The 27,142-nt window shown below is 38.2% G+C and overlaps 1 protein-coding gene across 1 annotated transcript; it reads right to left on the bottom strand.

The window, feature by feature from the left end:
• Positions 1-5,238: 5,238 nt before the first annotated feature.
• LOC147451277 (uncharacterized) lies at positions 5,239-7,470 on the bottom strand. The gene has a single exon (XM_086520594.1). The coding sequence runs from the start codon at positions 7,468-7,470 to the stop codon at positions 5,239-5,241; it is 2,232 nt and encodes a 743-aa protein (XP_086376720.1).
• Between the last annotated feature and the right edge of the window lie 19,672 nt (positions 7,471-27,142).

The raw sequence follows: 27,142 nt of genomic DNA, 5'->3' as shown, positions 1-27,142 counted from the left end.
GAACAACATACTCCACAAATTAATCACTTTAAGTCTATCCATTCACATCAGCTCTGATCATTCATCTACACCCGTCCAATTTGACAAAGATCTGGAAAGCACTACCCCTTCCAACTGTAATAACTCTCACACTGCAGCGCCAATTGAGCCACTTGGGCCAACTCAAAGAGCACCTTGAGGACCACATCCTGTGCTACATATTTCCATCACTTTTAACACCTTAAGTAACCAACCTGTTTAGCCCATCATGAAGCCTTTTGGGCCTTAAAAATGACCATAGGCATACACTTCTGGGTACCCTTAGCTTCCTTGGACCCTCATACACGGTTTTTCTTAAAGTGCATTGAAGGATCTTCCTAACATGATTAGGGACAAGAAGCAGTGGGGTATTTCCAATGAAGGGTTAATAGCTTAGAAAAATGTAGCGGCTTTCAAACAGTGCTAAAAAAAACCTAGATTTTTAGTCTTATAAAACCTACAAATATGAAGTGAGGTAGGTTTTTCTTTATTATCTCAATAAAAACAAGATGAATTCTTCACATGGGCCTTCAAAAGGCAAAAAAGTCACTACCTAGGGTCATAAGAGTTAAAAATCTATTTTAAAAAGTTTAATACTCATAATGATCTTAGAGAGAGGGGGGAGGGGGAGTGTCTAAAAGATACGTTTTACTTAGCCCTTAATATAAAGTGTAGATTTATAAAATTAAGCATTTTATTTTTATTTATGGTTAAAAGTGTACAAACTTTAGTCATAACAATTGAGGTATAAAAATAGAAATGGATAATTATCAATTTTAATTCTTTAAAAATTCCCATTTTAAAAGACTTTGGGCTACTCATTGTTTGCCTATGCATTCTTAGAGAACCTCATTAAAAGGTATCTAACAGCATGCCTCCTTATAATACATCTTACTCTATTTCATCTGCCATGGAGGGATATTGGAGCCTTAAAAAATCATGCATGTCACTAAATAAAAGTATTCTTTCCACAAAAGAGCATCCAAACATATCAAAGATATTTTTTTCATAACTAGTTATGTATTTGATAAGATGACACTTTATACATATATAAAGAGAGAATTAAAACTATACTTTAAAAGGATGTTTGGTTTGATATTTACAATATGAGAATACCAACATCCAACATTCAAACCATCCGACAAATCATATACTTACAATTGTGAGTTTGACAAAAAGATACATATTTACAATATGAGATGAAAATCTCACATTAACCCATCTTGGCATGTACAAGCGGTATTGCCTTAACTTGCCTCACTCTTTTTGCCTTGACTAAAAAGAACTTTGTGTCCTTGGACTACATAAGGAGTCCTTAGTAAAGCGTTAGATTTTTGGTGCAATTGTGGACCATTGGATACATCTTGTGGACTAGTGTCACATGGAAAAAATATTTCTTTTATAATATTTCTTCTAGGTCTCCGGGAGAGGTGTTGACATTTGTGCTATCTAATATTTGGTCATACACAATCTTTCTTGTCATCTTTCACCTTTTTTGGCCTGCTCCAGAGGGGGGAGACCTTAGTGATGGTTTCCCTTGTTGCTAATGAAAAAGAGAGAATTATTTTTAAAAATTTCACAAATTTTTTTGTGATCAGTGAGAAGACACTCATTATAAAGATAGGATAGGAGATGTCCCTTTAAATACGTATTTTTGGCATGTCCAAAGGGCTAAGGCCATAGTGATGTGTTCCCTTTTTGTTAGTGAAAAATGTCATATAATAAAATAAAAAATGAAAATGTTTGATTGGTGGATGTAGGAGTGAGCACTCATGAGAAGGTTAAGAGTGACAATGAGTCAAGATTTTTTCTAAGATTATATTATTAAATGTGCTCGATATTAGAGTCTGGCTCCTCTTTTCTCGTGCAAATTCATGACCAAGTGTCCGGTTTGTAAAAAGTATAAAGGTTTTGGGTGATAGGTTTCCTAAGTTCGTGAATCGTGCACACTTAAGATAGAGATAATGTCGACTCTCAAGCGAAAGATTTTTTCTTTTGAGTGCCTCGAGACTAACTGTTGTCCCCCTCCATCATTAATCTTTAATCGCCTGTTGAGGTGCACTCTCTTGTGTGTAACCCCTACTGGTAGATCCATCAATATATTCATCTACACGCAGATTCGTGTGCGAATCTCTTTGCTCCACCTTTTCAACCTTCTCACGACCTCACCCAGTAAAAGGTTGCAGCAAAGGATTGACTCAAAGCCTTAGCGTGCCGAGATATCAATTCTCTCACCTAACCATACATGCCAACGGGTCTTGTTGCGGCTAAAATCCGTTCTTAAGCTAACACAAAACAGACAAAGACCTGCCCAACAATGTGCTTTATCCCTGCCTCAGCCTCCTACAGCTTCATCCATGCCTCACCTTTCTACTTTGACCTCGATCTTATACTCTGCAAGCATGCCTCATGACAATTCACGCAAGGGCTGAGCCTACAAATTCTATAACATGCAGTACCTATAGCCTAATTGTTGTTTACGCCAATGGATTATGGTGCAGCTGCCTTCGACTTCCAAGTTATATTCTCTCGAGTCTCTGTGCAATCTCCATTTCTAGAAAGGGGGGCCTGGGCCTCGGCCAAAGCTGCCTACTAATTCTACCAGTTTGTTGGTGTTGATGCTACTGATCCTATATAGCCATCCCTGCACCAGTGATCTGGCCTCTGATCCACACTTAAATGGGTGCCCCTACCTTGCGGTAATAAATTAGGACCTGCTACATCCGGGGGATCAATTTTGTGATTGCCTTTCTTTTCCCTGCTTAAAAGTCCCCTCTCACCCTTCTCTCTTTTGCGGTTTCTTCTCTCTCATAGCCATGCTTCTGTATCTCTCACATGAACACATGTGTCAATTTTTAAAAGACATCTCAAAATTTGCGCATTCTCATGCACTCTTCACCCAGACATCTGTGAAGGTAAAGGTCGTTAACCATTGGTACCATGTAGTGGTTGATGAACACACGCCCACTGTTAGAGTTGCTTAAAAATTTGAATCATTCTGAATTTTCTCATGATTAATGCTTGTAGGCAAGCTTCTTGATTTTATCACTAGTTACTATTAGAGATTATTTTGCAGGCCATGTGATTTTATCTATTTTTTTGCTTCTTATTTTTCTCAATTTGTTACACTGCTTTCAACTGTTTTTTCAAACACTATTTTTTATGTTTTTGAAATATATTGCAATCGAAATAGTTTATTGGTACGTTATTTTTCAAAAATATAGTATTTGATTGTGATCACAAATGTTTTAAAAAATTAGTACCACTTTCTTGAAACCTTTTATTATTGAATTCTTCTCATAGCTTTATTATGTAGGCCATAGTGAACTTTCACCTTGTTTTGTTTTTATTAGATAAAATTAAAAATCAAAACCCTTCACCAAATGTCTTAATTTCAAAGTGATTAGGTCTCCACAATTTGGAAAAAATAAATACTCCATCTAAAATGCAAAAGTGAAGAGTGTAGAAAATGAAAAGCTTCTTGTAATTGGGAAATTATAAAACTTTTATTTTATATAAAGGGGTAGCCTTGCATATATGCAATGTGCCATGCTTTTGTGGAATTTAGTTAATTTTAAAATGATTAATGATACATAAAAGAATATATTTTTTTTAAATTTATCATATTTAAACTTCAAATCATTTGTTGTATCCCCTTCCAATTTTTTTTGAAAAAGTGAATGCATCTTTTGAGAAAGATCATTTGAAAAAGCATGGTTTTTTTCTTTTCAATTCTCTTCAAGACTTTTTAAGGCTCTTTTGAGGACACGTGTCAAACAACAAGAATTGAACTACCTTCATCCATATGGATACCAAGGACTTTAGAGGTCAAAAAGTAGAAAACTTGTAAACATAAAGTTAATAAAGTTCGTCTCAAAATATTGCACTACAAAAACCTAGGTCCAACTGCTCTGAAAATGTCAAAGTGAAAAAAGAGAGAAGAACGGTTTTACTTACAAATTCTACTGCGATTGTGAGTATTTTAGTTGTTTTCAAATCTTTAATTTAGTAATTTTTTATTTTAATTTTAATAAGATTGTTTCTAAATCAAACAAAACCCATAGCATAGGCACCTTATTGACACGGAAAGTTACACGTGAAAACTTATGTATGAAGTTCACATGAAGAATCCACAAAGAAAACAAGTGTTAAAATCACAAGGCTTGCCAATAGATGAAACAAATTAAGAACATGGAAGAGAAACACAAATGTGCAAGGACGGAAGTCACATTGATTGAGAAAGTGATTAGCAAATTACATTACAGAATGTCGGCCTCAATGAAGGGCTGAAGGGTAGCAAAATTTCGTCCTTTGAGGATAAAGGTAGGCATAGAATATGGAAATATGGTTTGTTTTTGTGGAGAGGATGAGGGAAGGGTGAGATGACGGGAAAAAGGGAGGGAGGGAGCGAGGGAGATATAAGAATCATTTAGGAATGATTAGATGTGTGGATGAATGATCGGACCAGAAGCAAAACCGTGTGCCTGTAATGAATGATGCAAGGGGATTTTTAATCCAAACATGATCGAGCTTTGAGTTGTACACAGTGGTCACATCATGAATTTGTTGTGTGTAGCCGTGTGCTTGGAGCTTCTCCTCCAAGTAACGATATTGATTGTTTGTGGGCTCATTGTCTACATTGAAGTCTCCCATGATGACACTCATTCGTGTAGAATGGGATTGTTGCAGCAAGGTATAGAGTTGTGTGACCAACGCGGTCAAAGATGTGTTTGGTGATTTGTAGACGCATATGATTTCCCAATCAAGGTGTTTATGGATGGCTAATATAACTTGAATTATTTCTATTCCTAGAGCTAGGAATGTTTTTGCAGAGTGGAGCTTCATGTTAGGCTTGTAGTAGATTGAAACACCTATTTTGTTGTGGTGATGGACATGATGAAACTTTGGTGCAAGATCGTTGAAAGGATTTTTTTGCTTTGTTTCTTGGAGGCATAGAATGTCAGAACTTGCAAAATTCAAATCCTCTTTGATATGTTTGAGATATTTGTGACTAGAAACAATGTTCAATGATTGAATGATATGATGTGTGTGTTTATATGCGAATGGAAATTTTGTCAAATACTGCCATTTGGCATCATTGTTGAGGCGGTCAAGCTCATCAAGCACAATTTTGTCGACTTTGATTTGAGCTGGATGAATTGGATTGAGAATGTGGAGGTTTGATGGATCTTTAATGCGGGAAAGAGCTGTGTAAACCAATCAATGTGAGTTTATTGATGTTGGATCAAAGGCTACTATGCTCATTGTCAAGCCTTGTGACCTATGGATAGTGCGTGCATTCGCTGCTTGTATTGGAAATTGAGTTCGAGAGACACTGTTCAATGCATTTTTACCAACTTGAAATTCTTTTGTTGTTTGAAAAATTGGTGTCCATTGAGGGCTAATGGGAATCATATTAAGGTGTTGGTTCACATGTCGCTGTTTGCAGCCTGTTGAGGAATCAAAAAACTCTATCCATGCAATAGGGCAGCTAGGTTTACTGTCCACAAGCTTCAGAATTCCATCTGCACCATTCACAAGACCGTCGGAAATATCAATATTGCCACCACAAAGCTCGACAATCATTCCTGCTTTGAGCTCCAAGGTTGAGGACAAGCCTGCTGTGTTTTGTGGGTTGTTTGGAACAACTAGGTTTTTTGAGCAAGTTTTATGGTGCTTATCTCTCGTATGGATTATGTATGCGTGAGTAGTCAACTCCTCAAAAACAAGTCGATTATGTGAGTCTTTCAAGTTGTTGGTGAAGTATAAATGGGGTGTTGTCAATTTGTTAAAGACCTTGTTGGTATGGTTGGTATTCAAGAGCAACAAATCCTTGGCTGTGTGTTTTCCTTTGCGTATTCTATTGAGAATGGCAATGAAGTCATTATCTGATTGACGCATTGTTTTTGTGAGCTCGTGGCATTTTATATGGGTAAGCCAGAATGAAGGTGAGAGTAGTTGCAGAGAATCCTGTGGCTCGCTAAATATCCAACGATCTCGAACTGGGCTTGCCTGACACAGGTCACCGCAGAAGATGACATCTAGACCACCGAATGGCTCTGTGTGATTGTGCTTAATTGATCGCAGCCTTGTGTCTATGATACGCAAGAGTCTATTCCCAATCAAAGATGCCTCATCAAACACAACAAGCTTGAGGTTTCTATACAGTTGCGAGAGCTCGGCAAGGCTCTCAGAAGAAAGAGAAACATTTGGTTGGAAGACAAGGGGCAAACGCAATGCTGAGTGAATCGTTGTTCCTCCGAGGTTGAAAGCTGCTTTTCCTGTATATGCCATTAGCAATGTTGAGGGAAGGTGTACATCTAATTCAAGCGAGGCATTGTAGTGACGAATCAAGCCTTGCACGATTGTTTGCAAAGTGAAATTTTTTCCTGTGCCTGCACCACCAGTCAAAAAGAGATGGATTGGTTGAGTTGGTTGCAAGCGCTTTCTAATCATAATGTCGTCAAAAAGGGAACATTGTTCGATGTTCAACTTGGACACAAGTGAGTGATACTCCTCGTTGCACAATGCCAATTTTTGAAATGTTGGTAAGGATCTTGTAGTGGGCTTGCTTGGTTGAATATCAAGTGCCAACTCATATTTGTATGACTCGCCCGGCTTAGATCTTGAGGATGAGGGCAATGAAAGTGTGTTTGAGGTTGCTGCACGAAGTTCTAGCTTAAAATATTTTTGATGATTGTCATCTATAATTGCATAGTTTGTGATAAATTTGTCTTTCCAACAATCAACACTTGTCTCAAAGGTTTTCTCATCGCCCGTAAATGGAAGGAACAATAAGCAAAGCTCATGGAAATGCCTCTCTGCATCCTTCTCCTGAATGAAGTTAGCATATCGTATGACTCGAGGGTTCTTAGACTTGCGGGTAGAGCCATGCACGCACCGGTAGTTGCTTGCATAATCAGATAAACATATGTATGCAAGGTTGTCTGGACGATGGGTGTACTTGGTGACAATATCGTCAAAGAAAATGTTAGAATCATCAGGATTCAAAGTATTCAAAGCAGCTCTTCTTTTCAACAACAATGTGCGTTGGCTTTCGAAATCTGCATTGATGAACACGAATTGTCTACTCGCACTATGTAAAGGCAATGAAAGAGAGGCTTGTTGTGATGTCATCTCTTGTGTATTGATTAAAGCACCGCCAATTTTTTTCAATCGATCTAATGTTGACACACTTGTCTTCTTGCAATCTTGCAATATGTGCTTGATTGTTTTGCTTGTGGTCGAATCGTTTTTAGTCATGTATGATGTGCAATATGCAGCAGCACCATGTCCATTGAATATAAATTGAATGTCAATGTTTGCATCCCATAGACTACATAACTCTTTGTTGAAATTGTTTGTGTAAATGTCTTTTGGATGTCTTTTCAAGAGTAGTGTTGGCTCTGTGATGCTCACTGAAAGGGACTTAATGTACACTTCTTCAGTCATTCCCAAAGAGGTCAATCATTCATCGTATGACACTTTCGAATCATGTCCAAGAGCAAGCAATTGATCGTCAATGCACTTTTTGCAGGCTAACAATGTGTTTTTTTCCGTTTGTGCCACTGCGACTGGATATAGAATCATAGTTTGTCGAGAGGGTGGACGTGGGAAACCAAACCGACAAAAGCTTTTACGTTTTTAGCACGCTTTACGATGGTGGTGGGCTTGCACGCTTCTAAGAGACTCTTCCAACAAATTCTTGTCAGTAGCAATATGTGTGTCGATAAAATGTATTGTATCATTATCCGGCGCTACACCAAAGAGAGGTGCATGTTCCACCCAAAGCAATCCATGATCATGCTGACTTCCTCTATTTTGAAACTCGGTCACAAAAAAATATTCCGTCAACTCACCAAGGATGGCATTGTTGCGTTTTAACTCTGTTTTTATTGCTTGAAATCTATGGACATAGTATCGAGCTGTTGTTACCGGATCAGAACGTACAAGTGCACGGATGAATGAAGCTTTGGATGGGTAATCTGTTTCTTTAATATGAGGATTCAATGCACACAAACATTTTTTCAAAGGGTCCCATCTTTGCTCAGCACATGAAAATGTAACAAAGAAAGTCGGCTGGCCCAATTGACGTATCATTGCAAACACGTTTCGCTTAAGCTTCACCTTGTAATCGATTGAAGTGCAAAGTGATTGGAAGTCGTGGTACCCTAGCTCGGATGAAAGAAGCTGCTCTATGTTAGTGCTAGCTCGAACATCTTTTGCTTGTAATTGCTTGCCACAAAGTTTTCCCTTGCGTAAGCGCACCCATACAGATCCAAGCACCTTTACAATAATAATTTTCATTGTTTTGAAGAACAAATTTTCAATGTTTCTTGCAAATCGTATATCCACATTTTTAATCTCCCATTGTGCTACTTTTTGGTATTTTTTCTTCGCCAGCACATGATACTTTCTTCTTTGACCAAAAAACAATGTTGGGAATGACAACTCCTCACAAGATTCATCATCAAAAATGCTCAGAGGGCTGAATCCCTCACAAGGTGCTATACTTGCAACTTGTGAATTATGATCCACAACTTGTTGAGCGGAGTAGATACCGTGCACCAAAGTGTCTGTAGAACCATTCTCGTCTTCAACATCTTCTTGGTGTGGACTGCGACACACATCTGCATGGATTGTGAAACTAGAAGACCAAGACATATCCATAGAAACACCATGCTCAATGTACAAGGAAGTACTCAATAGGTCAACCAAAGCTTGAAGCACACAGTTTGGCCACACAATGCCACTCAAGTAGGCATGATCATAATCAAGCTTTCGCTTTATCTCAACTAGAATTGAAGCTTGATCACTAGAGAAGCGTGGCAACACTCTTTGTACTCGTGACAAATCTGCCATTACATTCACGATGCTTCCGCGCAAACCAAATTGACCTTCGAAGTTTAGTTCTCGAATTTGTGCGAATGGTATGCGCAATGACACAAGACGACTCTCTATTGAATTCAACCTCTCCACACTAGATATTTTGACACTAAAAGTCATCTCTCTTCTCATGCAAAATAGTGGCTCCTCTTGTTTCTTCAATGCGGCCTTGCACGGGTGACACACTCGAAGAACCTTATCGTCAACCATTGCGATTGGTTTTATTTTTTTAAGAAGCAATAACTCCAACTTTGACATGCCATGCAAACTTTGACGAAACATAAGCGAACCACATGAAGCACAATCAAAAGAAGGGGTATCCTCGATGATCTTCACATATTGGGAAGTTCTACAAGAAGAAACCGTAGAGATTCTTAGATGTTTTCGAGATGACTTGGACATATTGTAAATTTTGGTTGTGACTTGTTTAAGCGTAAAGGTGTTGGGATATAGACTCAAGAAAGTAGATGCAATTTGTTGAGCAGCAACATTATGGTTGTCGACAAGAGTAGCTAGAGATAGACTAGCCTCTTTAGTCCATACACATCTTTTACGTTTAGAACGGTCAAAACCAGCAGGAAACCATAAAAATTCACCATGCAAAGTCAACACGACCAATGATGGCAAAGTGGATGAAGATGGACAATCATGTGCACCAAAGGAGCGAGCTTCACGCATAGCTTCACCTTGATAAAAGTAAAGTCTACACGCAACAGAAAACATCGTGCACATTATACCAACCAGGTGTACACTTAACATCATTGAGGATTGACGACCAGACAAAAGAGACATTATGAATTCTCTTTGATCAAAAGAGGGCGATAGAAGACTTATGGTCCAAGGCTGCACCCAAATTTTCAAAATGTCTTCATTTCTTAATGCTATTTGCTCTACAATAACATCAACAACTTTGGACTCAAGAGATTGCAACGAGAGGCTCGAGTTAAACACTTGAAGTAAGCTTAACAAAACATCTTTGTTGCTCGGAAAGTTACATATAATATGGGATCAAGGTACAACCATTTGCTTTGTGCCCACAAAATGAGATCACTTGCCATTTTACAAAAGGTATAGCTAAACAAAGAGAAACAGAACTAAGCACCTTTGAAAGCAGTAACCTGACCAGCCTTGTCAATAGTGAACCAACCAGCCTTCTTAAAATTCAAGAGAGAAGATTTTAAATCCACCAAGCTTTGCTCAAAGAGATGCAGAAATGGGCGAGAGAATCCTAGTACCGAGTCGACTACTGCACCTTGTAAAATAACACCAACAGCCTCTCCATCTTGAGGATATAATTTGGCAGGTAAGACGGGTTGCTTATTGATTGTAGACAGTCTTCCACATGAGTAGTAAAATGGGTTGCTAGCTTGGCGGCTTACATTCAGACCTTTGCACGTGCCACAAGAGAACGCCACATCCAAGTTGTTCACACTCACAATCTCCAAAGTTCCAAACACCTACCAATTTCACATTTATCAATGAGGATTATACTGATTTTTAATTGATATGCAATAAAAAATTTACCTTCTTCCCAAAGCCTAAATTTGAGACTTGTTTATGCAAGTATTCTTGGAAGACATCAGCCAATGAAGGAGGCAATGGACATAAGATTGTAGCATCAACAACACTTAGAGTATTCAACAGGTGCTTGAAAACATTGATGTTTCAAGCAACACAAGTGTAGAATCCCTTTTCTTTGACCTCATTTACCATAAGTTGATAATCGAGGCGCCGAGTTGGGACAAACAAAAGCTTCCATAAAAAAAGTCTTAGAAAAAGGATACACTATAGATTTTAAGGATGGGAGACACTTACACTAGCTCGATCGCTTGTTGACGGCCCATCAGCAACAGTCAATCGAAAACTAGGGGTACCATCACTTCTAGTTGCATTCTCTATTTTGACGACAATGAACGCAACGGTTGCCACTGACTCGTTAGCACTAGAACTTTGGGCCAACAACTCTTTGATCTTCTGTTCTGGATAAAGGTAGAGGCAACACTTGAAAGGCTCAGCCTTCACAACCAAAGTAGTTGCATCAGCGTACAAAGCCCACAGACAGGTACCGCCGTCTTTTGCAACAGCTCTTTTTACACATGCCCCCTCGATGCGCACATAATCATGGACAACAAAGGCCTCAATAAAGTCTGAGAGGTATATCTCGGTCACAACAAAAGTCACAGTATGATGAGATTCTCTGTCAAGAAGGTCTGCACGTAGGTATCTACCAAAGTTAGATTTCGGTATTTTATAAGTACCATACTTACAGAGCACTTTGCCTTCAAATGCAAATCTGAAATTTGCAGTTTCTGACAGCTCGGAGATAGATAGGTTTCTTAGAGCAAGGGTTATGGCTAGCTGTGAAGAGAAAGATTCAACATTAAGCTCATCTTTATCTTCCCATATATTTTTTGTCAAAGGGGATGAGAATGAGGTATCTGCCAAGCACCTACTCGCCTTACCTAAGAAAAAGCATTGGTGTGAGCAAAATACTCTAAAGATCAAAACACAACAGTAAACATTACCTCTAACTGCAAGCAAGGCCTTTTTTATAGCTGAAGAAGAGGCTTTATTCAACTTTCCTCTTGGGCTAAGTTTTTTGTTGTGCGGAGAAGATTCAGAGATTTGATTGGGGTTTTGTGACACAGGTGAATATTCAGCAACAGTGCTACACTTGGTATTCTCAAGAAGCTCTACTTCAGTTGAATGTGCTTCTACACGCTTGGGCTCAGACAATGCCTCATCAAAACTAAGATCTACAAACATATGCTCATGTCAATGCTCAAGATCATATGCTCAAGGTAATCACAGCTCAAATAAAATATTGTTACATACTCACCCTTCATGGGAGTATCCATTGTATGAGGTATATAAACTAGAACTGCAAGCAACTATGAGCAAGAAGAGCTAAAGCCTCAAGAGAGCATATGTATATTGTGCAAGGGATAGTTATATATATAGGAGCTGCATTAAAGGCAGAGGAAAGGAGTAGTGGATATGTTTCTATAATGAGAGCCACTACCTCACGTTCAGCACAAAAGCCAAAACGAGAGATTGTAGTAAAATGATGCAATATCTTTTCATAAATGAGAAGCTATCATTTCACATTTTCAAAGTAAGTGCACGTTTTTCAAAGCAACTTTATTACCCGACTTGGTGGCATTGAGAGTAAGTTGTAATTAATTAATTCTTTTTAAAAGAGTAAGTTCATATCTAACAATTAATCTAAAATATAAGACATTATTGGCATCAAATATATACTTATACGGTTTATTTATCATGGCATATGTGTTTATTTTAAAATATTTTAAATTACCAATTATATAAATAAAATAATTTAAAAATACTATTTATAATATTAAAAGCTAGACTACATTAAAGGAACAGACTTTAATTCAAAACCCTAATCTTTTAATAAATACAACATGTTTATCAGAAATAATATAAACCTATCTATTTTCTTATATTAAAATTAAGATTGTGTACAATAATATTCTCATAGTTTTGATCAATATTTCATGGAAAGCTATAATACCAAAACACTTTTGACTCCAAGATTCTAAACTAATTTTTATAACTCAGCAACAAAATAGACTTCATAAGAAATTACTAAACAAAATAATCCACAAGAATTAAATTCAACCTTGACATTTGTCTTTCCCTATCCCATAAGCTCAGAACAATATGCCCAAAGTGAAGGATGTACATCCATAATTGGGTATATATTAATCTTCACAGCTTATCCAAAATCCCCGTTAAATAGTAAGCCAAAAGGCTCTATTCCTCACAGCTTATCCAAAATCCCCGTTAAACTGATAGTAAGCCAAAAGGCTCTATTCCTTTGCCTGAAGAGGTATAACAAAAATACTTTACTTTTCAAAGCAGGAACTTGACTTATGCCTGTACAAAGCTAACCATTATAAAAGCAGTGGATCGAAACACGGCTACTTATCTCACATTACCGTGAAAGTAATTATATAAAAAACATAACCAATTTAAAGCGTCGCAGATGCTCACAAAAGTCTGAAGGCATAATTTTTTACTGATCCAAGATCTGCCTTGCAAAACTGAGAGAGGAAAGTAGATATTGTTAATAACTTAAATACTTCTCACCACTCAGCTTAATCAGAAAATCATCCAGGTTTTAGCAACTCGTGCATACAAGAAAAGCTTGAGATTCTTTAGCAGCCGCACACCAGAATTGAGCATGGTGTTAGAGCTGTACAATTAGCCAAGGCAATGGCCTGAGATCGACAACATGCGAGTAGGTGCGCCAGAAACTTTCATCAGCGTATCTGCAGAGTCAAAAGCAAACGGGTAAATAAATAAAGAAAGCAACATGAGGCAGAGCCGGAAATATACGGCCCCAGTGCATACCCGAAACCTCAAGAATATGTATCCTATTATCTAAAGGCATAATAGCGAAAATAACATCAAATAAAATCTACTCACATCGCCCTAGTCCTTCTCAGAAGACCTCAACATTACCTAACCTATTATCTAAAGGCAAATATTGGTGAAGTTAACATCTGCACACATCGTCCCAGCCCTTCTGAGTAGCTATGTCCCAGCAGCCGAGTGTAGCCGCCCCACTGCCCTGCAAATTGAAAACAATTACAAACACAACATAAGGAAGCATACGCAAAGCAAAAAAACTCTGCAGCAGTATGCGTTCAAGCAAAGAAATGGTATACCAAATTCAAAAAATCTCTTCAACTTCTTCACAGGCTGCAACAAGACCATGAAAAACAGCATTACTGCATAAAGCTTAAGCAAACTCTGCAAAATGCCAATCATGCACTACCTACACAAAGTGCCATTAATGTCATTTCTCTTCGTAGATCAATGAACCCTCTTGCACATGACCCTATGGAAAACAGGAAACTTCGCCCACGAAAAAAGACGAAAACTGTGTCTCGCACCTCCTGTAGCTCCTCAATAAACTTCTCATTCTTGAGCTTGTCGCCGTGCTGATCTGTGACATGAAAAACTGCAAGACACTCGAACAAGCTTTCTCAGAATGGTACACTTTTATTTTCATGAAAGCAAATTAACATAAAAGAGAGTGTACCATCCATGAACCATCCTCCATCTGAAGAAATGTAGGCTTTAGAGATGCTCAGGTCAAGGTCAGCGAGAACCTGTACAACCTCTAGTAAAATCCCATTCTTGTCGCACTATCAACCTGCAAATGTACTGAGCTAAATAAGAAACCAAGATGGCTACATCGAACCAAAGGATGTGGAAGCGTGGGACCATATAGGCGAGCAGATTTAATGGGCACAATGGGCTCATTCTGCACATTGGCCATGTTGTCTTAGCATCAGCAGCCAGCTTCTGCAGCCGATTACACACGCGCCAAAGCTGTCATACTCAGCGGGGCTGATTCTGCACAATGGGCGCACAATGGGCGTGCTGTCTTAGCATCGACAGGCAACTTCTGCAACGCATTTACACTCGCCAAACCTGTCAGGGAGTCCGCGAGGCTCTCAATCTACAGGCCCGTCGTAGTGTAGAAGCCCCCACCTGAAGCACATAAGCCAAGAGAGAGAGAGAGAGAGAGAGAGAGAGCGAGAGAGAGTGGGAGGGAGTTACTCTGCGTGAGCAAAATGCGAATGAATTTACCTAGGGCAGGCCCTATGGGGCTCACTGCCTTGAAGGCGTTTGCACACACCCAAGCAGCCGTCTCGACCTCGCCATCCCGCTGCAGAGGAGGAAACTACGCATCCAAATGATGGCCTTCTTGAAAACCTAAACGGAGTGTCTTATCACTCCTTCCAAAAAATTTGGGCAGGCCAATAAAAATGCTACACATGGGCAACCCATATCCCTATCTCTACCAACCACTTAGGATACCCACTTTGTGCGCTAGTCGTCACATTCCCCACCACTTTAATCATTCCACAAAACGGTGCTTGATTAAAAACCACAAAATGAACATAAAAAAAGAAAAAATTATTTTAGTCAGCAAAAAGAGAAGTGATCTCTATAGCCTTTGCCCTTTGGGCAGGCCAAAAAGAGGAAGGTTCATTGAAGATTACTTGCCATCATGATTACTAGCTAGGAGTTTCCTAGTTGTTGCCATCATGATTACTTGGTTGACAAAATGAAATGATTTAGGCACCAACATCAAAAGTCAAAATCTTTCCAATTTTGGAAACATAGACAATAGCAATGTAGCATAGCAACTCAGCAAAGGAACTACAAGGCATGATTAAGACTATGAGGAAGGCTGTTCAAAGCCCTTGTATAAAAAGCAACCTAAAAATGAAATTTGGGTGCAAATCAACTAAATTCTTTTAAACATGACCAATGGTATTGTATTACTAATAACAAAACAAATAGAACTTAAGAGCAGTAATAGAAGTGCTAAATTTGTTGCCATTAATTTAAAAGTCCATTCCAGATGGACATTACACACACATAGTATTAGTAGGTGGTTCAATCAATTTTTCTCCAAAGGTCCCACGTTGGGAACAAGTATGGAAGTTTAAAAAGGAGACATGAGATCTTTTTTGGATGTGGAAAGGTCTCGACACAGTTGGAGGAGAGAGGTGAAGAGAGAGAAGTCGATTGGTGCATGGGGTTGGCAATTGACCGCTTCCCTTGGCTTGTTTATGCACATGTGATCCGGAGGCGAGTCTGCCACTGTGTGTTTCTCTCGCTCTTGTCTACAAGTGCACAATATCGTTGTCGTACCTAAACATGGGAAGCGATGTCTGTCTCTTTTTGTATCTAGTGTGGGCAAACTTGCCCGCATGCAGGATATTGTCTCTCTCATTGGCATTGCATTCCGATGTGTATGGATACCTTGCATCTGCTACTGTGTCGTGATTTCATAGCATGGTGAGGATGGAGTTGGTCAACAAGTACAGAGTAGGACCTACTACGATTCTCTCGTTTGAGGATTTCATTTAAAAAAATCACTTAACTAAATTGTTTAATTATTTTCTATGCTTATTTGAAAGCATTAAAATATTCTTTTGTTTTTAATGTGTCTTTTTATTTTACTTCCTTTTTGTTTTATTTTGTTTCAAAATACTAATGTGCAATGTGCACAATTTACCTTATTATTGGGGACCTTTCATAATATATAAGCCATTTGCAAGTAGCGAGTATCGACTACAAGAACATACAAAAAAGGCCTGATTGAGACTTACCTTAAATGTTATTTAAATTTTATAATGTTAAATGGATCTTTTGATTTCACTTGTATATGAACAATACAATTTTATATTAAAACAATACAACTGCAACACTGATTAAGACCTACTTTTGATAAATCTTTCCTCCCCCCTTACCTTCAACAGGCCATCATCGTGAGTCCTCACCTTGTTTTGCATTCTATTGTTTTAGAATGCTAAAGTGAAGCTTCACCTTGCATAATTTTAATAAATTCTACCCACACATATATATTAATTAGTTTTTTTTATTTCACCTTTCATTTCACAACTTCACATGCTTTACATTTCTTGCATTTTATAGCTTAATTCCAATTACTGTTAACGTTCGAGAAAGTCTCTTTTATTAAGCGGTTGTTGATCGAGTTTCCTCCTCACAAAGAAGAAAACCGAAAATACTAGCAAAATTTTTGAGATTTGCAAAATTTTTGGATGACTTTCTCACATATTTCACCCGTTTTCTTTTGTTTACCATGGTTTGTAGCTAGCTAGTCTCGATTTTCGATCGGCTAAAGACTAAGCTGATGCAATTCTTTTCCAAACACTGATACCAGTTTAATTCAACCTAAGATTTTTATCACTTTCTTATTGTTTTTGAAAGCCATCGTAACCCTTTGACTTGTTTTTTTGGCTTTCTAAAAGAAATTTTTAGTGTTGGGTTGGATTATGGAGACTTTCATAGTTTTCAGTGGATGATGGAGACTTACCTTTCGTTTCACATTCTGCATGATGGAGACTTACCTTTCATTTCACATTCGGACATCTCTTTAATTTTCTTGCATTCTATTATTGTTTTAGAATGCTAAAGTGAAGCTTCACCTTGCATAATTTTAGTAAATTTTACACATATGTTTTTTTTTGCATTCTATTATTTTAGAATGCTAAAGTGAAGCTTCACCTTGCATAATTCTAATAAATTCTATACACACACACATATATTAATTAGTTCTTTTTATTTCACCTTTCATTTCACAACTTCACACGCCTTTACATTTCTTACATTTTATAGCTTGATTTCAGTCAGTGTTAACGTTCGAGAAAGTCTCTTTTATTAAGTGGCTGCTGATCGAGTTTCCTCCTCACACAAAGAAGAAAATCAAAAATACTATCAGAAGTTTTGAGATTAGCATAATTTTTGGATGACTTTCTCATATATTTCATCGGTTTTTCTTTCATTTACCATGGTTTGCAGCTAGCTAGTCTCGATTTTCAATCTGCGCAAGACTAAGTTGAGGCAATCCTTTCCCAAACACTGATACCAGTTTAATTCAGCCTAATAATTTTATCGCTTTCTTATTGTTTTTGAAAGCCGTCGTGACCCTTTCACTTGTTTTTTTTAAAGGAAGGTTGACTCTACTTTTCCTTTTAGAGGAAGACTTTATCTTTCCAATTGAAGGGTGGTTCAAATTTGCTTTTTGAAGGCCAATGGCCATACAAGTTGTATTGTTCGTATGTACACCAGAAAATTTTTATTGGTTTACTTCAAGGCAAACTTGAAATCTAGCTAGGATATTGCAATTTTAGCCCGCTAAAAAAAAAAAAAATCAAAAATTGATCTCAAATAACTTCAAAATGGAAGGACAAGCAAAGTTTAAGATTTACTGTACACCAGAAAAATTTTATTGGTTTACTTAAAGGAAAACTTGGAATCTAGCTAGGATATTGCAATTTTAGCCCTCTAAAAATACATTTTTTTAATCAAACATTGGTCTCAAATAACCCCAAAATGGAAGGACATGTGTGTGTGTGTGTGTGTGTGTGTGTGTGTGTGTGTGTTAGAGAGAGAGAGAGAGAGAGAGGGAGAGAAGGGGAGGGGGGAGTAATTTTAAAGTAAACAAAGGACACACTAAAACTCTTTCACTTTTGAGGTCAAAATTTGAAGAATTGATGGTATTTATACTAAAACTTGTTGAGTTTTGTTGGTTTTCTTCAAGGTTAGCTCACAATCTATCAAGGATTTTTTTATTTAAGTTGGTTAAAAATGCAATAAACCTCGATTTTTTGCCACAAATGATTTTAAAGAGGCCCAAAATGGAAGGGGATGATAAACATCGAAAAGTTGGATGCTTAGTATATCCATGATCACTCTCCCTACCCCGAGGACATGCTTTAGGAGGAGTGCACCTATTGAAAATATATTACATCCTCAACATGTGACACTGGCATGTGAGTGTGTGAGAGAGAGAGAGAGAGAGAGAGAGAGAGAGAGATGAACCCTAGAAGCATCAACACTGGTTGATGAAGGGTGCTCTATTTTTCTTCTTGAAGGCAATTTGGAGAGTGGTTCTACTCCTCCTTTTAAACGCCATAAAAAGTCCCCCCTTTTCTTTCTACATAGACACACACGGAGCCCTCAAATTTGAAGGTGATTCTATTTTGATATTTTATCATTTTATTTATACTTAGAAGGGTTAATAGGTTAAAACCACCACCATTACGTAAGCTTCATGCCGGAAAAATGCAACCTGACAATAACACATGCTAAGCTCTCCACCATGATTCCAGACGTCGGGCAATGTTGAACGAAAACCTTATGCTAGACACCTACACACGTTGCTATTCTACTATACCCGAGGATGTGCACATTGCATGCGACAACTTCATCAAAGATGCAAAGTTGGATGGTCTCGGAGTCGGGGTTGCACTACATGTACCTCACGTGGGACAACGTAGCACATGAGGTCTCAAACAGGGCTTGCCAATAACATTTTTCCTAATCGAGCTAATTTACTGGGCTTGCCAAAAAATAAAAGTTATACTTGAAGTAAAGAAGGGCACAATTAGAACTCTTCCAATTTTTTGGCCAAAATTTGAGAATTTAACGTTGAAACTTGCAAAATGTTTCCAGTATTTAATCTAGGCAATCTTGGAATATAGCAAAGATTTTCCAATTTTAGTTGGTAAAAAATAATCTTGCAACCAACCAAAAGCAATTACATATTGCTTCAAGAAAAGGGGAGTCAATGAATGTGTGTGTGTGTGTGTGTGTGTGAGAGAGAGAGAGAGAGAGAGACAAAGAGAGAGAGAGAGAGAGAGATTCCCCAATAACCTTGCAACCAACCAAAAGCAATTACATACTGCTTCAAGAAAAGGGGAGTCAATTTTGTAATAAGAAATGCTTCATCTAAGACTATTTTTTCTAATTGAAGTAATTTAATAGATAAGGGCACAAATAGAACTCTTTTGATTTTTAGGTTAAAATTTGAAGAATTGTCGGTATTCACACTAAAACTTGCAAATTTATCGATTCTCTTCAAGGAAAGCTTGGAATGTAGCATGGATTTTACAATTTTAGCCGGTAAAAAATACACCAAACCCCTTTTTTTACAAACACGGGTCTCCAATAGACCCAAAATGGAAGGACGTGATGAGAGGCTGTGAAAACCTGGATGCTCAATACATCCATGGTCACTCTCTCACCACCTCGAGCACTTGTCAAAAATCTACTACACCCTTGCATGGAACAATGACATGAGAGAGAGAGAGAGAGAGAGAGAGAGAGAGAGAGAGAGAGAGTTTCAAAAACAACCTGGTAGCCCTCCAAAAGATATTACATATTTTTTCAATAAAAAGGGAGAGAGAGAGAGAGTTTCAAAAACAACCTGGTAGCCCTCCAAAAGATATTACATATTGTTTCAATAAAAAGGGAGTCAATTCTATGATAAAAAATGCTTCATCTACTTATACTATTTTTGCTAATTGAAGTAATTTAATAAATAAGAAGCAAAAAAAAAAAACTTCCTATTTCTAGGCTAAAATATAAAGAATTGTGGGTATTTACACTACAACTTGCAAAATTTATTGATTTTTGTCAAGGCAAGCTTGGAATGTATCCCGGATTTTGTAACTTTAGCCAATTAAAAATACACTAAACTTCGGGTTTTTTCTTTGCAAACACAGGTTTTCAATAGACCCAACATGGAAAGGCATGAGAGGCACTAAAAAACTGGACGCTCTTAGTACATTCACGATCACTCTCTCGCCACCTTGAGCACAAACTATGCACAAAGAGGAGAGGTGCACTCATCAAAAAATTGTTACACCCTTGCATGGGACACCAACATGAGAGAGAGAGAGAGAGAGAGAGAGAGAGAGAGAGAGAGAGACCATGTGGACATATCCCCCGCCAATGCTTAAAATTCGAGTTGTCTTTATATATTTCTAACTTTCAATTCTTAAGTGACCTGTTTACTTGATAATGTATCAATATTTCCTTTGCTTTCCAGACTCTGGTATTTTGGCAAATTATAATTTATCCAATAGAATACCGTATCCATGACTATGCAAACCATATTGTCCATGACTAGTATTGTAACACATTAGGTGACAAATTGTCTTGCAATGTTTACTGAAAAAACTTTTGTACATATGTCATGGTATCCATTCCATTCTCCAAAGAAAATGTATGTGTATATACCAAACTTTTATTGAAAAAAAGGGACATTAAACCATTACAAATGGGATAAAATGATGCCATCATGTTGTGTACTGGAACGGTATGTATGCCTGTCATTCTTCCTTTTCATTGTGTGTCCTCTCTTTGCTGATTACTCCCCTACATTCAAACTAGATGTTTTAGAGATATTTGTCGTAGTATTACTAGAATTATGTGTATCATGTTTGATTTATTGTTCATTTATTATATTTATCAAATATCTGGCCTTGAATTTGATATCAGGGAAGTTACCTATTAAGAGAAATTGTGTGGAGCTAAAGAAAGTGAAAGGAGCACATTGATTCAGTATCTCAAAATCCCAGAGTTTGTTTTCAAGACGAACAACATCAAGCTCAATTTGTCTGCAAGGGACTAGTGGAATGACTTCAGAAAAATGTATGGGCATAGACCTGTCAATTTTTTGACAAGAAGGGTCGTCAATTAGGCCTAGGGCTTCCTTTTCTTCTTGATCTAAAAGCTCTAGATCCAGAAGATGGTTCACAATCTCTTGAGACTGTTTGATTGCAAGAGGAAGGATAGGGAGGTTAGTAATGAAATAAAGTTTATTAACTATGGAAGGTAGTGATGAGAAATAGAAGTCTAAATCCGAGCAATCTTGAGCATCAATAAAGCATAATGATTACATTTAGTGCATTAATGAGTTGTGTAAGATCTTTTCTGGCAAGGGCTAAGAGTTTTAACCAATCATTAACAGAAGTTGTTTTTAAAGTTGAAAGCTCTTGTTCTTGTATAGCCTTTTTCTCATAGTCAAGAAGACTTTTATGAAAATCAGTCCCCTAGAAGCAAGAGAGCAGGCATTGTACAAATAGGAGGGATATGAATCCTTTTATTGTCAGAATACCCAAAACGTGTAAGAGATACAATCCAGCCAACCTGAAGGATGTTTTTTTTTTTAAGGACAAAATTAAACACAATGTAGAATGAAGGCAAGTTCAATATATAGTAGTTTTCCAGCCAAGGACAACTCGGGAAATAGAAAGAGAGAGATTAAATTTGATATCCCCTCTTAGAGAACCATATATTGACACTTGACCAAATTATACAAGAAATAAAAGACAGTAGACATTAGCCAAAGACAAAATAGACAGAAGACAAAATTCATTATTTCATGTTGGTACATTTGGTTCTGGTAGGAGAACAATTGAGCTTCAGAACCCATGAAAGAATAGATCTATACATGTCACCATCCAACACAAGCAGCCAGTTAGAACATGGGCAACCTTGATGGGAAGACGGGCATCCAAACAATCTATTTTGCTTGTTATTGCTGTCCCATAGCCCTAAACCCCTTCACTCTTTTTATATGCATTTCGAGGGAGTTTTCTCTTTGCTTCTCTATCCGGCATGATCCGTTTTCTAATAGTATTTTCTACAATATGTTTGTTTGGTAGAATTTCCTCTACCATAATTTCACTTGATACACTGGTTGTTTCTAGTTTGATGATGAAGACTGATTTGCATCCTTCCAGAAATCACGTATGGCGGTTGGATGTGGCTTTCCATTCGATAGGTAACACCTCTTGCAAGTTTTTGGGCTCACATTCTCAAAGGATGATATATCCCCCATAGTTTGGCTTCTGATAGAAAGCATCATACCCTGTAGTACAATTTCGTAAACCAGATTCTGTCTATTGGTGGTCCATGCTAGATGCTAGCTTCTAGGAGTAGTTGGAGAAAACTAAGGCAGAAAGTAATATTTTTGTATAGTGATTACATGTGAAATTGGAAAACCTACCCCTCAAGTGGATAGAGTGAGAGCCTGAGAGGATAAAAAGAGAGATAGAGAAAAAAAGAGGTAGAAGAGGAGCCTCATTTTGAGGTTATGTAGATTATCTATTTCAAAAGATAAGATATATATTATTTTTAAATAAGAAGTAATGTATTTTGCCAAAATTTTGGCAGAGTTTTGTTTGTAAGTAGACCCATTTTTCAAGAAGTAAACTGGCACTCCTTTTTTAGGAGCCTCACATGAGGATTTTGTTTTTAAATGATAAATCTAGGAATACCTGACAAAGTACGTATGCAGTTTTAAAGACCCGTTTATGTCAGACTTTTAAAACCTTGAACAATCTTTTCCCTTTTGTCAAAATTTAGGCAGAGTTTTGTTTGTAATTAGACATGCTTTTCAAAATAAACTTGCCCTCCTCTCTGAGGACATAAAAAGCCTCACATGAGGAATTTCTTTTCAAAAACCATTTTGGAAAGCTTTCCCAAAAAAGTACATCAATAAGCATAAAAAAACAGCTTCCTTTTCAAGTAAGTAGATCAATCCTTGAAGTGTAAGACAATCCCTTTTCCCATTTTCAAGATCAATTCACTTAATAGTTTGTATTATGAACTTAGTGTAAAAAATCAACAAGAAACTATTATAAATATTGGTTGAACATCCTTTCAGTAGACTGAAAGTTTATCTGAAAGTCTACCTGAAAGCTCGGGGTCGTCATCCGTATGCTTTGTATTGAGACCGTGCCGAATGATTTATGATGTGAGGCTACAAAATAGACCATAAAATTCGATGTTATTTCATGAGCAAATGTTCACCATTATGTGACTTACAGTCAGCCATTGTTCAAAAAAGTCCCCTTTTATGTATATACTTATTTGCCAAGTTCTTCTCAAAATAATTCTTATTATCTTTCTGACTTTGAACAAAAAAAACTGGTATCTCATACGCATGCTCATGGATTTAAAAACATATATCCTAGTACACAATGCTGGTCTTTTTTGCATTACTTTATAATTGTTTTCCGACCAGAGTGTTCTTTTCTTTATTGAATGTTCTCTTTTGGGAACTCAAGAGCTCTTTTGGTTTGCTACTTGCCTGTTTTTCTATCATCTCTGTATCCCCAGCAAGTGTCTAATGTCATGCCAATGAGCGGTTCATTATACAGTGTTTCGGACTATGCGGATTATATAGTGTTTTGGATCATGTGGTCAGTGCTTCATATCATTTGGTTTTTTAACTATAGATTAATTCTCCCTGCTTATGCCTTTATATGAATACTTAACAAGTATACTGAACACTAAGCCAAACAAAGTCGATTTCCGAGTTTATCATAGCAAATGGACATGTATTACACAAAATCTATTAGCTGCAAAGCGTTAAAAGAACATAATGTAAAAAACAATTATATGATTACCTATGAGGAGTAGCACCAAGCCTTTATGTGTTGCAGTGCCGCAAGTCAAGGATGCTACTCATCAATGCTAGATGATTCCTTGGTTTCTTTGCGCTGAGGTAGAATGTTGCAATATGTGTGCAAAGTGCTTGTGTGTGTGTGTTTTTACGTACTGTGGAAGAGAAGAGCCGGGTATCAATCACCTTGTGTGTGTGTGTGTGTTTATGTGCGTGGGTTATAAGAGAGCCTTCGGGTACAACACTATGTGTGATTAGCCCTATGCCTGTGCGTATGGTCTGCTTGGTGGATTTTCGATACTCCAAACTTGCATTATTATAAGTGCAACGCACCAGTTTCCAAAACGGTGCCTTCAATACAACCATGCAAGAGACTGAGTTAAAGGCACCAACGATTATATATTCCTTATCAAGCATGCGCCTCAAAAAATATGTTTAACTTTTTCTGTTTGTCCCATCCACGGTAAGTGAGCCAAGGTTTCATTCATTTTTAACTTTGGATTTCCAATGTGTAAGAAACAAAGAGAGAGAGAGAGAGAGAGAACAGCGGATGTAATAACACTTTTACCTTTTTTAAGAACTGTATTTCCAAAAATTATTGACATAGATTTATCTCGGCAAGAATACTCCCAAATAGAGACGGAGAGAGATGGACAGAGACAAATATAAAACTATACCGAAAAATTTCTTTGCTAGTGTTTGTAAGTCGCCTAATATCATCCAAAAATGGATACACTGAGATAACCAAGGGGGGTTTTTTAATACAAAGATTACACCGGAAGTTTTGGCTAACAATTCTAGAGAGAGAGAGAGAGAGAGAGGGGGGGGGGGGGAGGTATTGCTTATAATGCTAACATCCGGGATTTTGCGAGAGAGAGAGAGAGAGAGAGAGAGAGAGAGAGATCCCCTGCAAAATGGGTAGCCTTCCAAAGCAGCTACATACCATTTCAAGGAAAAGGGAGTTAGGCGTTCTACGATGAGAAATGCTTTATCTAACTAGCACTCGCTACTTTTTCTTTTAGATACTCTATTAAAAAAAAGAGTGTCGGTGTTAGAGTTTGTATCATGCCAACTTTGGGAGGGAAAGATTATGGAAAGCCAAGGATGAAGTATCCTAACATACATTGATACAATCTTGATTACAGCTCAAGGACTTGAGGTTGTGAACACCAAAAGAGGGTGAAATTGTTGTGCTAGATTGAGATGGTTACACTATTGTCTATTGAGGTCATATTTTGAGGCTCGAAATAAACCAAAGAATGGTTCATTTGAGGAAAATGAGAATTGTTATTTGAGAATGTAGCGTTCGACTCATAAGCTCAAGTGGTGTGTGTAGAATTCTATCACCATTAGAGTTTTGATATTTGGATAATGATTTCAACAAATCTCTCTAGGCAGAGCCTCTTACATTTGGGCCATATAAGACATTGCTTTTGACATAGAACTCGTGAATATTTATTCCATATAGTGATTGTGTGATTTCTTCTGTTTGAGTTGGGTGGGTGTAAGATCTTCAGCAAACCAAATTTGTGTGTCCTTGAGAAGCTTCGATTGCTCAAGGAGCTTGACTCGATCTGCTTTGGTCTTGAAGGTAAGAATTGCATGGTTGGTGTGATGCTCGTGAGCAAGAGTGGTGTTTGGCTTTGGATCCCATTGTATCATGGGGGTTGTTGTTCAGATGCGATCGAAGGACTCATGGACTTTGGGGTCCTCCTTTCCTTGCCAATCACTCGGGAGCCCGCCGATGCAAACACAGAGAGAGAGAGAGAGAGAGAGAGAGAGAGAGAGAGAGAGAGAGAGAGAGAGGTTGTAGCTCCTTATGGGCCTCCATTTTTATATCAAAAGAGAGAGATTGATGGAAGGAGAGAGAGGGAGGGTTATTGGGGGGTTGAATGTGTGTGTGTGTGTGTGTGTGTGTGTGTGTGTGTGTGTGAGAGAGAGAGAGAGAGAGAGTAGTTGTAGCTCCTTTTGGGCTTGAATTTTCCCATAGGGAGAGAAATATTGATGGAGGGAGACAAAGAGGATAATTGAGGGGTTGTGCATCAACACACACGTGTGTGTGTGTGTGTGTGTGTGTGTGTGTGTGTGTGTGTGTGTGTGTGTGTGTGTGTGTGTGAGAGAGAGAGAGAGAGAGAGAGAGAGAGAGGTTTTAATATCATATTAACACACTAAGAGGCCTTAAATCTCTAACCTCATAAGTTTTTAATTTAAGAGTTGGTTTTTAAGAGAGAATTTTTAAAATCAATCCACTACACTCACTAAGAGAAAACTCAAAGATCTACTTGACAAGTCTTGACCTCAAAATTCCGTGTGCATGTGTGTGTGTGTGTGTGTGTGTGTGTGTGTGTGTGTGTGTGTGTGTGTGTGTTAAAGAGAGAGAGAGAGAGAGAGAGAAGGCGGGGGGTGGGAGGTGGGGGGGAGGGAGGGAGAAGAAGAAGAGAATTTCTATTGATCCAAATAGATATCAACGATCTACTTGACAAATCTTGATCTCAAGATCTAATGTGTGTGTGTGTGTGTGTGTGTGTGTGTGTGTGTGTGTGTGAGAGAGAGAGAGAGAGAGAGATAGATATATAGATGGATTATCATCCACGGAGGTCAGATATGACCTATGGGACCAAGACAAAACATTACATCCGTTCTTTTTTGAGGTGAGGGCGTTGGATACATATCAGTTAGGGACTAAGGGTCCATCAAGGGGGAAGGAGGATGAGATCAAGAGAAGAATCCTAAGGGGGGTCAGGTGGAGGGGGGGCTGGCTTGGGAGTTCGAAACTCTTGAATGATGGCTTTATCGCCGCGGTAGACTGCCCATTTACCTTGCTTTCGTGCGTCATGCACCTTTTTGAGCTCGCTTGCTTTAAGCTTGAGTTGGTTTGTAGTCAATTCCTCCGCAATCCAGAGCTTTGTCCCCTTGAGACGGTGGGATTGGCGTAGCAGCCTTGTCCGTTCTTCTTTGGTTTTGAAAGTAAGGATACATTGGCCAAGTGGTATATTCCTATGCGTGTCGTTGATCCAGGAGACAATATCGGGCTCGATGTTGATTGGTTGCAGGGTGTCATTAAGCTTGGTGATGGCCTCTTCAAGGGTGTCCTCCTCGATGCACCAGGGTGAAGAGAGTCCTCCAATTCTCATCTTGAGCGCAAGGGAATCTTGTAGCCAACATTCTTGTAGGGCTGCTTGGATTTCCATGTCCATCTTCTTATGTGCTGCCGCATTTGCTTCTTGTTAAGGCGCCTTGCCAGTCTTATTGAGGGAAGCTTCAACTTCGTGTTTCTTTGCAAGTAGAGTTGTGTTCTCCTTTGTCGCCTCCTCGAGCTTATTCAAGCATTGTTTGAGTGCATCATTCTTTGAAACAAGTGCTTGGACCAGAGCCTCGAGGTCTGTGATCCTCGCGTCTTGGCGAGCGGCAGGGTCTTTTCGAGGTGCAGCTGCCGCCACAGCAAGAAAGCTCTTACGTGTGCTA

Source organism: Adiantum capillus-veneris, chromosome 9 (genome assembly GCF_014529385.1).
Source record: "Adiantum capillus-veneris isolate H3 chromosome 9, ASM1452938v2, whole genome shotgun sequence".
NCBI classification, from domain to species: Eukaryota; Viridiplantae; Streptophyta; class Polypodiopsida; order Polypodiales; family Pteridaceae; genus Adiantum; species Adiantum capillus-veneris.
This window is presented reverse-complemented; position numbering and strand designations above follow the sequence as displayed.